At 36.0% G+C, this 18,335-nt stretch overlaps 1 protein-coding gene across 7 annotated transcripts in view; it reads left to right on the plus strand.

Moving 5' to 3' along the window:
- SWT1 (SWT1 RNA endoribonuclease homolog) overlaps positions 1-18,335 on the plus strand; it is a 103,637-nt gene that overhangs the window by 8,295 nt on the left and 77,007 nt on the right. For 6 of the 7 annotated variants that reach the window (XR_008293215.1, XR_003425531.2, XR_003425529.2 and 3 more), the window contains 4 exons: positions 10,338-11,076; positions 15,346-15,405; positions 16,635-16,764; positions 17,718-17,819. Coding sequence is in view for 4 of the 7 variants with exons in the window: in XM_027074350.2 (XP_026930151.1) it covers positions 10,338-11,076; positions 15,346-15,405; positions 16,635-16,764; positions 17,718-17,819 (1,031 nt within the window). In the remaining 3 variants the exon portion in view is untranslated. The remainder of the gene's footprint in view (positions 1-10,337; positions 11,077-15,345; positions 15,406-16,634; positions 16,765-17,717; positions 17,820-18,335) is intronic. The other variant, XM_027074348.2, reaches the window with a different exon arrangement.

Here is an 18,335-nt window from a genome sequence, read left to right on the forward strand (position 1 = left end):
TAGCATGAGTTGGGGAGGTATAAAGAGAGAGGAGGAGAGAGAGGATCCCAAGCAGGCTCTTTGCTTCTAGTACAGAGTCTGATGTGGGGGTCAAACCCATGAAACTGTGAGATCATGACCTGAGCGGAAACTAAGAGACCGACGCTAACCCTTCATTATTGAATTTTCTTAACGTTAGTGTAGATTTAATAAAAAGTTGAGTGAAATAAAAAGTCTTGTCACAATTCTGTGCTTTCAAGTAAATGACCCTTTCAAGTAAAATGCTAATTTTTATCTCAGGTGATTTGATTTTGACTCACCCTTAGAAGTTTCATGACTTTGTTACATATAGTGATAGAAGAAGTTGTGTGGCTGGTTTAGAAATGTTATAAATTAAAGATGAATTACATATTACCTCTGAAGAGAATGTGGTGCATATTGAATTGGTATGGTTTCAAAACTGTGTTAATTAAAGAGGATATGGCCACAACTAGATAGCTTGGGGAAAAATGGTAGGAACCATGGAGATTATTTTTCTTTAGTTTCTGTGTTCTTTGGATAAAAATTTCAGAGAATTTTGTGGTGAAGGCATTTCTTGCCACTAATAGGGTACAAATAATTATAAAAGTATGCATAATAAAAGTTGATGAGACCATAGTTTCTCTGAAAATAAGGAGTTATGGGAAAATGATAAAATGGCATTAAGTATATACATAAAATTTCTGCTTCACAAATTCAATGTTTGCTAAAAACAAGAAAATTCAACTTGCTTCTAGCTTTTCTTCAGCTTTTTTTTTATTGTCTTCTTTCCTTGTGATACTTTGCTTCTTATATTATTATCGGTTGAAGTACATTCTGTCATAAATTTCACATTACGTTGACTATTACTTTCTAAATTTTTTAAAATATTTTTTATTTTTTAATTTTATTTTTTTAATTTACATCCAAATTAGTTAGCATATAGTGCAACAATGATTTCAGGGGTAGATTCCTTAATTTAGCCCATTCCCCCTCCAGTAACCCTTTGTTCTCCATATTTAAGAGTCTCTTATGTTCTGTCCCCCTCCCTGTTTTTATCTTATTTTTGCTTCCCTTCCCTTATGTTCATCTCTTCTGTGTCTTAAAGTCCTCATATGAATGAAGTCACATGATATTTGTCTTTCTTTGGCTGACCAATTTCGCTTAGCATAATACCCTCTAGTTCCATCCACATAGTTGCAAATGGCAAGATTTCATTCTTTTTGATTGCCGAGTAATACTCCATCAAATGTATGTGTGTGTATGTATCTTCTTTATCCATTCATCCATCTATGGACATCTGGGCTCTTTCCATACATTGGCTATTGTCGATAGTGCTTCTATAAACATTGGGGTACATGTGACCCTTTGAAACAGCATACCTGTATCCCTTAGATAAATACCTAGTAGTGCAATTGGGTAGTTCTATTTTTAATTTTTTGAAGAATCTCCATACTGTTTTCCAGAGTGGCTGCACCAGTTTGCATTACCACCAGCAATGCAAAAGAGATCCTCTTTCTCTGCATGCTCGCCAACATATGTTGTTGCCTGAGTTGTTAATGTTAGCTATTCTGACAGGTGTGAGGTGGTATCTCATTGTGGTTTTGATTTGTATTTCCCTGATGATGAGTGATGAGGAGCATGTTTTCATGTGTTGGTTGGCCATCTGGATGTCTTCTTTGGAGAAGTGTCTATTCATGTCTTTTGCCCATTTCTTCCTTGGATTATTTGTTTCTTGGGTGTTGTGTTTGATAAGTTCTTTATAGATTTTAGATACTGACCCTTCATCTGATATGCTGTTTGCAGCTATCTTCTCCCATTCTGTCCGTTGCCTTTTAGTTTTGCTGATTGTTTCCTTCGCTGTGCAGAAGAAGCTTTTTATTTTTATGAAGTCCCAATAGTTCATTTTTGCTTTTGTTTCCCTTGCCTCCAGAGGTATGTTGAGTAAGAAGTTGCTGTGGCCAAGATCAAAGAGGTTTTTACCTGCTTTCTCCTCGAGGACTTTGATGGCTTCCTGTCTTACATTTAGGTCTTTCATCCATTTTGTGTTTATTTTTGTGTATTTTGTGTATAAGAAAGTGGTCCAGGTTCATTCTTCTGCATGTCGCTGTCCAGTTTTTCCAACACCACTTGCTGAAGAGACTGTCTTTATTCCATTGGATATTCTTTTCTGCTTTATCAAAAATTAGTTGGCCGTACATTTGTGGGTCCATTTCTGGGTTCTCTATTCTGTTCCATTCATCTGAGTGTCTGATTTTGTGCCAGTACCGTACTGTCTTGATGATTACAGCTTTGTGGTATAGCTTGAAGTCTGGGATTGTGATGCCTCCTGCTTTGGTTTTCTTTTTCAAGATTGCTTTGGCTATTCGGGGTCTTTCTGGATTTTTTAGGATTATTTTAGGATTATTCTAGCTCTGTGAAAAATGCTGGTGTTACTTTGATAGGGATTGTATTGAATATGTAGATTGCTTTGGGTAGTATTGACATTTTAACAATATTTGTTCTTCCTATCCAGGAGCATGGAATCTTTTTCCATTTCTTTGTGTCTTCTTCAATTTCTTTCATAAACTTTCTATAGTTTTCAGTGTATAGATTTTTCACCTCTTTGCCTAGATTTATTCCTTGGTATTTTATGGTTTTTGGTGCAATTGTAAATGGGATCGATTCCTTGATTTCTCTTTCTGTTGCTTCATTGTTCGTGTATAGGAATGCAACTGATTTCTGTGCATTGATTTTATATCCTGCAACTTTGCTGAATTCATGAATCAGTTCTAGCAGTTTTTTGGTGGAATCTTTTGGGTTTTCCATGTAGCGTATCACGTCGTCTGCAAAGAGTGAAAGTTTGACCTCCTCCTGGCTGATTTGGATGCCTTTTATTTCTTTGTGTTGTCTGATTGCAGAGGCTGACTTCCAATACTATGTTGAATAACAGTGGCAAGAGTGGACATCCCTATCTTGTTCCTGACCTTAAGGGGAAAGCCCTCAGTTTTTCCCCATTAAGGATGATATTAGCATTGGGTCTTTCATATATGGCTTTTATGATCTTGAGGTATGTTCTAGCCCTACTTTCTTGAGGGTTTTTATCAACAAAGGATGCTGTGTTTTGTCAAATGTTTTCTCTGCATCTATTGAGAGGATCATATGGTTCTTGTCCTTTCTTTTATTGATGTGATGAATCACATTGATTGTTTTGCAGATATTGAACCAGCCCTGCATCCCAGGTATAAATTCCACTTAGTCGTGGTGAATAATTTTTTTAATGTATTGTTGGATCCAGTTGGCTAATATCTTGTTGAGGATTTTTGCATCCATGTTCATCATGGAAATTGCTGTATAGTTCTCCTTTTTAGTGAGGTCTCTGTCTGGTTTTGGAATCAAGGTAATGCTGGCTTCATAGAAAGAGTTTAGAAGTTTTCCTTCCATTTCTATTTTTTGGAACAGCTTCAGGAGAATGGGTATTAACTCTTCCTTAAATGTTTGGTAGAATTCCCCTGGAAATCCATCTAGCCCTGGACTCTGGTTTTTTGGGAGATTTTTTATTACTAATTCAATTTCCTTGCTGGTTATGGGTCTGTTCAAACTTTCTATTTCTTCCTTTTTCAGTTTTTAGTGTATATGTTTCTAGGAATTTGTCCATTTCTTCCAGATTGCCCATTTCATTGGCATATAATTGCTCATAATATTCTCTTATTATTGTTTTTATTTCTGTTGTGTTGGTTGTGATCTCTCCTTTTTCATTCTTGATTTTATTTATTTGGGTCCTTTCCTTTTTCTTTTTGATCAAAGTGGCTAGTGGTTTATCAATTTTGTTAATTCTTTCGAAGAACCAGCTTCTGGTTTCATTGATCTGTTCTACTGTTTTTTGGTTTGAATAGCATTAATTTCTGCTCTAATCTTTATTACTTCCTGTCTTTTGCTGGTTTTGGTTTTATTTGCTGTTCTTTTTCCAGCTCTTTAAGGCGTAAGGTTAGGTTGTGTATCTGAGATCTTTCTTCCTTCTTTAGGAAGGCCTGGATTGCTATATACTTTCCTCTTATGAATGCCTTTCCTGCATCCCAGAGATTTTGGGTTGTGGTGTTATCATTTTCATTGGCTTCCATGAACTTTTTGATTTCCTCTTTAACTTCTTGGTTAGCCCATTCATTCTTTAGCAGGATGTTCTTTAGTCTCCAAGTATTTGTTACCTTTCCGCATTTTTTCTTGTGGTTGATTTTGAGTTTCAGAGCATTGTGGGCTGAAAATATGCCCGTATGATCTCGATCTTTTTGTACTTGTTGAGGGCTGATTTGTGTCCCAGTATGTGGTCTGGAGAACATTCCATGTGCACTGGAGAAGAATGTATATTCCACTGCTTTAGGTTGAAATGTTCTGAATATATCTGTTAAGTCCACCTGGTCCTGTGTGTCATTCAAAGCCATTGTTTCCTTGTTGATTTTTTGATGAGATGATCTGTCCATTGCTGTGAGTAGGGTGTTGAAGTCCCCTACTTGTTATGGTATTAGTGTCAATGAGTTTATGTTTGTGATTAATTGATTTATATATTTGGGTGCCCTCACATTTGGCACATAAATGTTTACAATTGTGAAGTCTTGGTGGATAGACCCCTTAATTATGATATAATGCCCTTCTTCATCTCTTGATACAGTCTTTATTTTAAAGTCTAGGTTGTCTGATAGAAGTATGGCTACTCTGGCTTTGTTTTGTGGACCATTAGCATGATAGATGCTTCTCCATCCCCTTATTTTCAATCTGAAGGTGTCTTTAGGTCTAAAGTGGGTCTCTTGTAAACAACATATAGATGGATCTTGTTATCTTATCCATTCTGTTATCCTGTGTCTTTTGATTGGAGTGTTTCGTCCATTGATGTTTAGAGTGAGTACTGAAAGATAAGAATTTATTGCCATTATGTTGCTTGTAGAGTTGGAGTTTCTAGTGGTGTTCTCTGGTCGTTTCTAGTCTTTGTTGCTTTTGGTCTTTATTTATTTGTTTGTTTGTTTGTTTTTTCATCTTTTCTCCCCTCAGAGAGTGCCCCTTAAAATTTCTTGCAGGGCTGGTTTAGTGGTCACAAACTCTTAATTTTTGTGTGTCTGGGAAACTTTTTATCTCTCCATCTGTTTTGAATGACAGCCTTGCTGGATAAAGAATTCTTGGCTGCATATTTTTCTGATTCAGCACATTGAATATATTCTGCCACTCCTTTCTTGCCTGCCAAGTTTCTGTGGATAGGTCTGCTGCAAACCTGATCTGTCTTCCCTTGTAGGTTAAGGACTTTCTTCCCCTTGCTGCTTTCATGATTCTCTCCTTGCCTGAATATTTTGTGAATTTGACTCTGATATGCCTTGTTGATGGTTGGTTTTCGTTGAATTTAATGGGAGTCCTCTGTACTTCCTAGATTTTGATGTCTGTGTCTTTCCCCAGGTTAGGAAAGTTTCTGCTATAGCTTGCTCACATAACCTTTCTACCCATATTTCTGTCTCTTCCTCTTCTGCGACCCCTGTGATTCTGATGTTGTTCCTTTTTAATGAGTCACTGATTTCTCTAATTCTTAAACCATGCTTTTTTGCCTTACTCTCCCTCTTTTTTCTGCTTCATTATTCTCCATAAGTTTGTCCTCTAGATCACTGATTCTCTGTCCTGCTTCACCCATCCTTGCTACTGTAGCATCCATTCAAGATTGTAGCTCAGTTATAGCATTTTTTATTTCATCCTGACTAGCTTTTACTTCTTTTATGTCTGCAGAAAGGGATTCTAATCTATTTTCGACTCCAGCTAGTAATCTTATTATCGTGATTCTAAATTCTGGTTCAGACATCTTACTTGTATCTGTGTTGGTTAAGTCCTTGGGTGTCATTTCTTCCTACTCTTTCTTTTGGGGTGAATTCCTGCTGAATTCTGTGGTTCAGCTTGTGAAGATTGTTGTGTTAATCCTCAGATCAGTTTTCTAGGTATGCAGGATGGTTTATTGTTGGTCTGGCTGTATTTCCTGGACGTGAGACACACAAAAAACTTCCATGCTGTTCCACCATCTTGGCTCCTCCCTCACCTTCTAAACTTTTTGAACTGGATTTTTAATGCCTTTTATCATAGAGTATTCTTTTTTTTTTTTTTTAATTCTAAAACACTGCTTGATTTTTCACTAGTTACTTTTTGCCTCATTAAGGGCACATTTTGTAGCTCTTGATTTTACATCTATGTTACAAGAGCATGAATAGACTTCTAATTTACATACTACCCCCTTAGCCTTGTCCACGTTGTCTTTAGGGGGAAGAAGAAGCAGTATTGTTGAATTATTTTGAGAGGTGGATCCAAAGTATTCCAAGGATGCAATGAAGTTCACCTTGGCTTTAGTATTTATTCAAAATTTGGGGACGCCTGGGTCACTCAGTCGGTTGAGCATCTGATTTCAGGTCAGGTCATGATCTTGTGGTTCGTGAGTTCAAGCCCTCTGTTTGTGGTGCTCTCTGCTGTCAGTGCAGAATCTGCTTCAGAGCCTCTGTCTCCTCTCTCTGCCTGTCTCCCATAGGTGCACATGCTCTCTCTCAAAAATGAGTAAATGTTAAAAAAAATATATGCTATTTGGTTTTAGCTCTTGCAATGCTGAATAATTGAATGCCTACTGCAGCATTTCTGCATTCCTGAATCCATGTGTGATCAATGATGTTGTGTGGGTTATCATTGTATCTACTGAGAGTAAAAACATCAGTAATATGTGGCATATTGGATTTATTGTTAATATCTGAATATTCACTTTCATATATTAATAAGTACTCTAGATGTAACTTATGTGAAATTTTCTTTTGTCAGAGACAAACTATATGTCACAGTAGGTATTTTAGAACTGTCTCATCATGTGTTTAAACAATATGGGATAGAAGCTATTATATATTGAAAATTTGGACAAAAGAAAGCTGTGCTTTGGAAACATTAGTATCAATAGTGCAGAACTTCTAACAACCATTGGTTGTCTGCAAAGAAGGTGGTTCATTTGCTGTTATTTATTTATTGGAAAAGTGAACAAACTTATTTGCCTCAAGATTCTAAGTATTTCTTTATGATATATGGCATCTTCTGTAAAAATCTCCCTATTCACCTATAGGGAAGGTCCCCAAATTGGTGGGACCTCAGTGAAAGCTGAGGTACAGATGAGAAAACAGAGAGAATTTTGTCATCCTGAAAGCCACTTAACATCATTCCATTACCACAATTCTCGATCCATGGTTGATGTATACATGGATGTATCAGCAATGAAAGCATTAGCAAGGGTAACAATCTTAAGTTTGCTTTTGAAAGTTTCAGAAAGCATTTTTGTGAACAGTGCACTGTCAGTTTGTGGGATTTCTCCGGTAAGTTGCATCATCACTATTGACCAAATCTTTTTAAGTCCAGGAGTTGAAGAGGTGAGAAGTTGTACCTCAGTTATTATTAGATAGAGGGCAGTATTGCCACCAGCAGTGCCCATTATTGGCAGAATTAGCCAAAAAGTAATTTATTCTTCAATTGAGCTAAGTTGAAAGTAAGTATACAATTCAATATCCTGAAGGTACATCATGATCACCAACAGAGCAGTCTAACAGCTGCTAGTGTTGAGAAATTGTTTCTGTAGGATGTCAAATTTAAAATGGCTACTAACCTTTTACATAACACAAGTGTAATAATAGTTTTGACAGAATTTCACATTTATTCTTATATCACAAGAGTTCATCAAGAATGGTGTTTCAACTTCAGCTGAAAATTGATTTTACACTAAGTCAGTCATAAAAAAATAAGTACTTTAAAAAAATGAAGAGTATTTGCTCCATGTCTAACTTATATCTAAAAAGAGCTCAGAACTTTAGTATTTTGGAGTTGCAAGTATAAAACCGCATTATCACAGAATATAGCATTTTGCAAAACTAGTTGATAAGAGATGATTTTTAAGATTTAATTTTGTTGGCCTTTTAAAAGGTATTGTATTCAGTTTTCATTAATTATGACCATGTAGACCATAGTGCCTAGATTGCTACAAAAGATGCAGTACAGTGTTATGAAGAACAAATAAGGAATGTGAAAATGCTCAGAGAACTACAGGGTCCCATTAAAATTCTTGAGTTATGTTCTGTTTGTTGTTTTCCTGATTTTTCTTTAATACAGCCAGCATCTTAAACTGGGTATACCAGTAGATGCCAAACAAAGTCCTATTAAAATTAAAATTAAAATTTTATCATTATTTACTAACAGATAAATAATGATGTGTAGTCTTTTTGTAGGAGGAGATAGAAGATAAAATCAGATGAAGACCTAGGTGAAACTCCTATTAAAAACTCCAAGATGTTTATAGTTTGCTCTTTTGTAATGAATTATTTGAGAAGTCACCTATTTACTATTTCTTTTTCCCCTGCCAGGCTATAAGGTAATTGGGAGTAAGGACTCAGTGGATGTATCCTCCACTGCCTCTCCAGTGCCTAGCACAGTGACAGGCAATTCGAACGCACTCAAGGATTTATTGATATGAATTAACAGATTGTGTTTCATTGATTTTTTTTTCACCTTTCTTTTTGACTACAAAGTAGTATCTACTTTTATTAAGCAGGAAAATATCACCTCTAGCTGTTGCTACTTCTAACATTTTAGTACATTTCTTTCAAGACAGTCAATTCGAATGGACTCAAGGATTTATTGATATGAATTAACAGATTGTATTTCATTGATTTTTTTTCACCTTTCTTTTTGACTACAAAGTAATACTACTTTTATTAAGCAGGAAAATATCACCTCTAGCTATTGCTACTTTTAATATTTTAGTACATTTCTTTCAAGACTTTTTATTATGCTTATTTAAATTGTTGAGACCACATTATATATACAGATTTGTGCCCTGCTTGATTTTTGCTGAATGTTATATCAACATGGTGTATCAATATGTTTATATCAATATGTTTTGCTGAATGATATATCAGTATGTTATATCAATATGTTTTGTTAGATCATTGAAAACTTTCATAACTATCATTTGAAATGGCCATAATGTAATAGCATATTTCTTAGTCATTTCTAAAATTTTAGTATTTACTACCTTACTTTTGCTATTACAAATAATCCTGGATTTTAAAAAAGTTTTTAGTCCATTTTTAATTTTTTTCACCTTGGTATAGATTTCTAAAATGAGAATTACTAGTAAGTCAAAGAATATGAACATTTTTAGAATTCTTAATTATATTGTCAAAAATTCCTTTGTGGAACTGTTACATCATTTTGCATTTCTACCATGAGAGAGTCCATTTTTCAACCCATTGCCAGACTTAATGCTATTTTAAAATCTTTGCTAATTTGGTAGAAGACAATGGTATGTCATTATCATTAGCATGTCTATGATTAGTAGGGAAGTTAAACTTTTTTTCTCAAATGTCCGTTAGCCATTCCCTTTTTCTCACCAGTAATTTTCTGCTTATGTCCTATTCTAGAGTCAGTACTTTTTGATGTGCTTTTTATTTACTAAGGTTGATAAGTGTCACATATATAACAAATACCATTTCCCAGTTTTAAAATTTTTATTATCTTTCGATATGCTAGAGGGTTTTTTTTAATTACAAATAATTTTTTTAATGTTTATTTTTGAGAGAGAGACAGAGCATGAGTGGGGCAGGGGCAGAGAGAGAGGGAGGCATAGAATCTGAAGCAGGATCCAGGCTCTGAGCTGTCAGCACAGAGCCTGACACAGGTCTCGAACTCACAAACCATGAGATCATGACCTGAGCCAAGGTGGCTGCTTAACCGAATGAGCCACTCAGGTGCTCCAGTATGCTAAAGTTTTAAAGTAAATAGTCATTTTTTTAAAAGTTTTATTTAAGTAAGCTCTACACCCAGCATGGGGCTCGAACTCACCACCCCGAGATCAAGAGTTGTATGCTCTTCCAACTGAGCCAGCCAGTCGCCTTGTAAATAGTCATTTATGTTTATTATTTCCCTTTGCATTTTTTCTCACCGCTGTGAAGTTTAGGAAGTTCTCTATTAAGAAATCGGATAAATACTCCCTTTTTTCCCATATGGCTTTTAAGGGATTAATATGAAGTGTAGCAATTATGGTAATTATTTTGCACTTAAGTGTTTAATCTGTAAGGAATTCATATTGCCTGATATTATATGAAGCTATAAATTTGATTTTTTTCCAAATAGCAAACCAGTTATTCCAACACCATTTGTAGAGTAATTCTTTACATTTCATTCTTAGTGTAGTCATGTATTTTTTATGATGTTTGTGTCAAGCCAGTTCTGTCATTTCCCTAACTAAAATGATACAGTGCAACATTGCATACAATCATGTGTAACTGTAATGTAACTTAGGTTTCTGTGCTGCTTTACAGATTGAATGTAGAAACCGACACTCCAGGAAGGAGGCCAAAAATCAGTTCTTTATCCCCTCAAGGGCCTGTTAAACTCCAGGAAGTATCATATTCCGATGCTAATCAAATTGTCTCACAGAACCCTTCTTCACATGGGACTAAAAAAGATTTAACTAAATATGACAATTTTAAAGATATTAAATTGACAAATGTTAGGAGCAAGGCTGACCATGGAATTAAAAACTTTTGCGGTCCTAAGATTGCCAAAGATGTGAAACCAAAAACAGAAGGCCAAGCAAGTGAAAAACAATGGCCTCATTTACTCACTCAGGGGGAGAAGTTGAAAGAACTCAAGAAAGAAAGGTACAGGAAATTTAGAGACAGTTCTGAAAAATGTGTTTTGGGGAAACGCAAGAGAATCCATTTTTCTCAGGATTGTAATTCCGACAAGATAATCAAGGAATCCCTTGAATCTAGAAGAAGGAAGATCAGTTTCAAAATCCCAATAAAATCCCGTGATACTCTCCAGAAGCTTGTAGAAGAGAATGTCTTCAATTTAGAGTCTAACAATTCAAAGACTAAGCAGGAGAAGAAAGAAAGACTGAAAGGTTCCCAAGCTTCATTAAATTTGACTAGGCACAAAAGTGAACGTTTATTTTCAGAATCCACGTATAAACAGTCTGTACATGAGTGGAAAGGAAAATATCATCATGAGCATCGAGAAAGTAATGATTCAGGTTTTGGTGAAAACCCAATCCAGGTAAGGTGGTGCAAAATGAGAATGTCGGTTGTAGCAAAGAATTCTAATAACAGTCAGGTTTGAGATTTTTCTATTATTAATAGTGATCACAGAGAGCAGATTCACCTTAGAAAGATATTTGTTGGTTCCTTTATTTTACTTTTTGAATTCCAACCTCCTTAGGAAGATAATCCCAGTAAGTATCAAGGATACTTGGTAATAGAAGGTAATTGTGAAAAGGTAGAAAGCAGCACTTACAGAGAGTCCTTTCAAAAAAGCACTGTGACCGTCTCTTAGGCTTGTCTCTAACCCTGGTTACTATGGAACATCCAGGTTACTCTTCTGAAGAGCTATTCCTTTAACGAGTTGTTTTGGAGTGCCACTACCAGGCACCGCAATCACAGTCTCTGTTTTCAGAGACTCCTTCATGTGAGGAGACACACAAGCAATCATCTTAAGTCTAATAAGTACTTATCACTTAACATGGGAATACAGAGCCAGGGAATAATGGCCTTGTACACTGTAGAGGGGTTACTTAAGAAAGGTTTGCTGGACAGGGTCACATTTAAACTGAGAGCTAAAGAATGAAAAGGAGTTATTCAGGTGAAGCCAGGTAGGGTGGGATGGGAGAAGCAGGGATGTTCCAAGCAAACGGAACTAGTATACAGAGATCCAGCCTGGAAAGTTTGGCACATCTCTTTTGCCTCTAAATTATGCAATAAATCAACACGTGTGGACTAGTTGGAGAACCTAATCTCTCTAGCCTCGTTCCTGTGGCAAATAAAATTATTTATCTTTATAACTTTTTTTAATGTTTATTTTTGAGGGGCAAGGGAGGGGCAGAGAGAGAGGGACACCCAGACTCTGAAGCAGGCTCCAGACTCTGAGGTGTCAGCACAGAGCCCGATGCTAGGCTCGAACTCAGGAGCCATGAGATTCAGACCTGAGCTGAAGTCGGACACTTAACCGACTGAGCCACCCAGACACCCCTAGAATTATTTACCTTTAAGAGAACTTAAGAACTTTGGAATTTCACAACTTCCGACAGTCTGATGTTTAGAGACTGCTTATAAACAGGGGTAGTTGAGCCTACCTGCTTTTAGGAACGAAGACTATAAGATATTTCCTAGGAGACACAGAGGGATTATAACTAGGGAGGCTGGAAGAGCTGGAGAGAGTACTTTTCGTTCAGTGAAACTGAAAGAGTCCAAAGAAGAAAACAGTTGAGTTTGTTCTTTTTATTGCTTTCTTAAAAGAAAGCTCCAGTTTTCTTGGGTTACAACCAGTTCTCTAGAGAAAATGTGAGAAAGGAATTTGAAGTTGCAAGATGTTCAGTGAACACTTTGGTGTCATTGCTTGATGTTCCCCCTGTACTGTGCATGTAAGGAACAGTACGAGAAAGCCCCGCAATACACCTTACAGTCTCTTTTTGTCTCTAAATAGAATTACCACATAAATCAAAAGAGGTACTTAGCATGAATATTAATTAAGTTGTAGGAGAAGCAGTTTTTGCATGATTACTTTCCAGTTCTTGGCATTAAAACTCCTTATAAACTGTTCCTTTGATAGCAATCTAATCTGACTTAAAGTCCTTTAAACACAGGAGCAGCAAGTAAATATTGTTCTTATCTTAGTATATTCTCCTTAGCATATTATTGACAGTAGTTAATCTTCCTAACATTATGTTTGTTGTTTTTCTCACAAATTCTTTAATAGATCATTATCTTCCTAAAATAATGAGTGTACTTCACAAGGAAATAATTATTATTTTCTGGTCTTGGTAATCCTGTTATTTAGTAATCCCATTATGCTTTCCAAAGAGAAAATACCTTCTTTTGTTTCTTATATTTTATAGCCCTTTGATAGACACCCCTTCATTTGCACCCTCCCCTCACCATTGAAAACTAATGGTCCAGAGATTTATAGTTCATAGCGCACTTTTATTTTTATTTTTTTATAGGCCACTTTTATAAATAGCATCCTCCTCCTACAGGTCTATGAGGTAGCAATTCAACAGTTTATCAAACATTAATTAAAGCTGCCTATTATGTATCAGGTACACTTCTAGTTTCTAGGGATTTAGAGATGAATAAGATGATCTTTACCCTCAAGAATTCCCCAAGGAGGCAGATTAGTAGACAAATACAGTTGCAATACAGTGAAATAAACATTAGAGCCCTAAGAATTGGGCTGGTGTTAGTATAAATTTGGGGGTGAGTTAAGGAAGGGCTGACAGAGTGGAGATTCTTGAGCTTGGTGTGAAGGGTGTGTAGAGCAAGAAATAAGAGTTCTCCCAGGGTGGAGGGCCAGCATGGTAATGGTAGCAAGTCATGAGATTGTCCCATGGCAGAGCATACATGGGGACTTAAGTTGTTCAGTATGACTAGAGTTGAGATGTGTAGAAAATCTGCATATAGGAGAGGGAGTAGGAGAGGAAGCCAGGGTCAGGCAATGGACTACTTTGTATCCCATGGGAAAGATTTGTTCTGTTTTATCTTGTGTGCCTTAGATGGTGTAGAGAGCCACTGAAATATAACCAGGGAAGCAGTATAATCTGGTTTTCAGTTTAGAATCACTCCAGTAGATAAAGCCATCGTTACTCTCATTATTGATACTCCTTTTTGTCATCCCCAGGGAAGGCTGTATCCCAGTTCATTTAATAAAGTGTGGTAGGAGGAGGCAAACAAATGCCCACTGAGACTTTCTTTTTTTAATAGGGAGAAGTCTTCAGGAACAATTGACCTGAACTTTTTGGTTTGGAGAAGTGATAGAAAATTTATTAAAGTCACTGGAAGTGGCCTGTGGTCAAAGAGAGTGAAGGGTAGTAGTGACCTATGTAAATGAACAACAGGACTTTAAATATCAGGGGTTGTAGGAAATTCTGATAATATTCTCTGGCTTGTTTGGCACTTCCTAATGGAAGAGAAACTTAAGGATCTGGTGAGATTTAAAGTCAATTGGAGAAGAGATTGTAAAATCCAGAGTCATGACACAGTAAAGCTATAATGAGCCTATGTGTGTGATGTATATGGTGGTATAGCATGTGAAGACTGGCGTTGGGAATTTAGGATGAAAGCTGAATTCCCAGTAAAGCAACCTATGATATACTTGTTTAAAGGGAATATGTAATTTATACCATATATAGCTGCCTGTAAAATACATGTGAATTTGGTGCTATTTTGCAGAATTCTTAGAAGATGATTTAATTTAGCAGTGGCTTTTGCTGAATTCCCTATTACCTGTACATAGGGTCAGGTAAATCTCATCTGCTTAGCAAAAGTGCCAGTGGAAAATTGGAGAGATTTTTTACTTCTGTTGAAAGACAAAAATTAAAACACAGACCTCTGGTGCTCTACCCATGTATGAGACAACTATGCATTTTTCAGCTTTTCTCCTTCAGCCATATCATAATCTTTAGGTTCCCTTTGTTTGTCATGTTACTTTTATTTTTATTTTTTTAAGAAGATGTTAAGTAATCTCTACACCCAATGTGAGGCTTAAATCCACAACGCCGAGATTAAGAGGCACATGCTCCACCGACTGAGCCAGCCAGATGCCCCTGTCATGTCACTCTTACAAGTGGGTCAGCTACTCCTGGGTGAAAATTTCCCACCATTGAAGGCCAGCTTGTTTACCTTGGTCATGGTTCTTTCTGTTTCTCAGGGTGGCATGTAGTTCTACTCTTATAATACAAGTATTTTTAGGTGAAGGAGTAAGCGTTAAACAATTTCTATCTTGTTTCATTGACTTAACCTTTCTTCTAAAAAAAATTTTTTTTAACATTTATTTATTTTTGAGAGACAGAGACAGAGTGTGAGTGGGGGAGGGGCAGAGAGAGAGGGAGACACAGAATCCAAAGCAGGCTCCAGGCTCTGAGCTGTCAGCACAGAGCCCGATGTGGGGCTCGAACTCAAGACTACAAGATGATGACCTGAGCTGAAGTCAGACACTCAACTGACTGAGCCATCCAGGTGCCCCTTGTTTCACTGACTTAACAGAATGAGGCTTTTTTATTTTAGGGGAAGTTTCTATCTAGGGACAATTTGCCTCTTAGGGGGGGCATTTGGCTGTTAAGTAGATAGAGACATATTTGATTGTCAAGATTGGGAGGGTGAGGTGCTGCTGGTATCTAGTGGGTAGAGGCAAGGGATACTGTTAAACAGCATAATGCACATAATAACCCCTAAAACAAAGAATTATCTGATGCCACATGTAAATAGTGCCAACGTTACAAACCCTACCCTAGGTATATACTTCATCTTTAACTAATGAAATTACTTTTCATTTCAGAGTTTTGAAGCTCCATGTTCTTCAGTGTCCCTTGAAAGTATTCAAGATACAGATCAAGAGGTTACTGATATACTTATTTACTTTGAATATTTTAATGAAATTAAGTCAAACAGTTCCTATATTTATAGATTAAAAAAATGGCTATGAAAACCTTGATAATATGAAAATAACAGTGATATCTCTACCTAATATGTAAGTTTGTGAAGTCATGAAAAACTAGCTGGAAAAATACTTAATTTACTTGATCACCTTTATGTCTTTGTTTTTAATAAGCTCTAAACTGGTTTGAATAAAGAGCATGGAGCCTGTGTCCACAAGTTATATGAATTCTCATTTAATGTTATCACACATTTGCATGCTTATACCTAGGCTTGCCAAACTGCAGTGTGATATTAACTTGTTGGCTTCATTTTTCTAATCAGCAATAAGATGAAAATATTATTGAAAATGAGAGTGCCTGCATTTTTTTTTTTAACCTGTTGGCTTCATTTCCCAGCTGGAATCTCCTGATTGACTCTCATGAAATTATTGCATAGAATTTTATGTTTCTTGGTCCTATATTAAAATTAAATTCGTGGAACACTTTGTTGCAGTTTCCTATTTGAAGAAGACTTTACAACCATATTGATTACTTCTTATTTGTGATGGTCAGTTGTATTTTTCTGTCTTGTGGGTCGGTGTTCCTTGAGAGAAGAAAGATTTCTCACCCTTTCTCTAAAACTAGATTATATTTACAGTCCTTCACATCAAAATATATCAGGGAGTTACTTCCCTGAAGTGAGAAGGGTCTTAAAGTCTAGATTTCAGTTTTTGATGGTTCATAAACAGTCTTAGAAATCGCAAGAAGAGGTTCATCATCCAGATGTAAACATATTTGGCTCCCAGAGTACGCTGAAGTGAAAACATGGGATGAGGATGAACTTATTTTGAAGGGCTACTAGGGAGTAGGTTTTGTGCAGGGAACTTCACATTATTTCAGTCCTCACAAAACTACTACCAGGAAATAGATATTTAACATTCCTATTTCATAGGTGAACAAATGGAGACCCAAGTTAAATACTTTGCTTGCCTAAGGTTACAGAAGTAGTAAGAGAAGAGCTAGTTTTAAAACCCTGTATTTTGTTTATAAATCTGTATTCTTTCATCTTGCGGCCTCCGTATTTTTGTAATTTTTTTCCCACAAACCATTTCATCTTCGGTGAATTAATTAGAATTAATAGCTTTCCAGCCTTTTTAATCTGCAGAGGAGATAATTCAAAATATTTTACTGTGGGTCTTTTGCTATTTAGATGCAGATAGTGGAAGAGCTCCATGCTGTACGTGTGGGGAAAAGTGTGGATTTACCTGTGGTTTTATCTTCCGGGGAGTTAACGAGCATGGAGATTGACTTGGTGGACGATGATGTACATTCCTCTCCTGGTATATCCTATATGTAGATGATGATGTTTATGATCTCCTGTACTTTCTTAGGAACCTAATGTGTGAACATTCAATTTTTATAATATTTAGATGAAAGATGTTAAGGTGTGCTCATTTGAAATAAAGAAGTATGATATATTTCTTCTAGCTATAGGAATCTGGTCAAATATTTGTTTATCATCACATTATTGGGCAGTTGGCCATATTTTTGCCAAGCATCAGTAATCACAGTTATCTATTATTGTGCTATCAATGATCAGAGTTGTCTTTTAGTCTTGGTCTTAATCCTAACTTTTGACAATGTCAGCTTATGTAAAGCACTGATCAGAAATAATGCAAATTGCTCAAAGGTATTATACTCATGGTTTTTTTATTTATGTAGTAAAGTTTTGATCAATTTTACCACTGGGAGAAGATAATGATAGATATTATCCAAAATCTATTAGCATACTGGTTTGAGTTGTGTTTATAAAAATAGTATTGCTACATCACAGTCACATTGCACTTTTCAGTTTGCTAAGTGTTTTCCTGTGCATTAAATTGTCTGATCCTCACAATGGCCCTGTGAAATAACAATGCTGGTGTTGTCTGTTTTCTTTCACTTTCACGTTTTTCTTTTCAACTACATTTCACTCACCGTATATTAAAATTAGCTTATAAATTATAAGTGCACAGCTGCTAGTGATGCAGAACGGGGCTTGGGAGCATAGTTAACTGCCAGGGCAAATTAGTTCATGATTTAAAGTCCACTCAGAAACAATTCATGATGTTTTACTAGTAGATAATTAAACATTGATTACTGTCCCTTTAAGGATTAAACAGTTTTGTTTTTGTTGTCTAAAGGATTGCCTTGTCTTAAGAATACCATCAAAGTTCTATGATACCAAATTTTAGTTATTATACAAGTCTTTTATCAAGTGCCATGAAATCCTTACTTTACTCTTTTTCTCTAGCAAAAAGTGCTTCAGATAAAAAGCTTCTAATTGTTATTGACACAAATATTCTGATGAATCATCTCAAATTTGTTAGAATTTTGAAGACCACAGAAATCCCAGGTACTTATAAAACGTGATTCTGATTTTCTTACTTGAGTTGATATTTTATATCAACAATGATGTGGGTTTTTTTTTTTTCACAAACACGTTTCCACCTGGATATGCTATGAAGTATATATATTAATATATGTATGTTAATAATCAGCATAAATTAAAAAAAGAGCCTTGAGAGGTTAACCTAACAATCTAAACTTACTCTTCTTTGATCTCCAATAGTATTTATTTTTGTACAATTATTTGATTCTTGTATCTGTTTTTAATTTCCATTTTTTATGTGTTATCTCTTCATTAAAAAATTTTTTTTCATGTTTATTTATTTTTGAGAGAGAGAGCTAGTGCGTGGGAGGGGCAGCAAGAGAGGGGGACAGAGGATCCCAAGGGGCTCTGTGCCGACAGCTCAAACTCACAAACTGAACCATGAGATCATGACCTGAGCTGAAGTCAGACACTTAACTGACTGAGCCACCTAAGTGCCCCGTGTTATCTCTTCATTTAGACTGTGAATTCCTTACTTCA

The sequence above is a fragment of the Acinonyx jubatus genome, chromosome E4 (assembly GCF_027475565.1).
Source record: "Acinonyx jubatus isolate Ajub_Pintada_27869175 chromosome E4, VMU_Ajub_asm_v1.0, whole genome shotgun sequence".
Classification (NCBI taxonomy): domain Eukaryota; kingdom Metazoa; phylum Chordata; class Mammalia; order Carnivora; family Felidae; genus Acinonyx; species Acinonyx jubatus.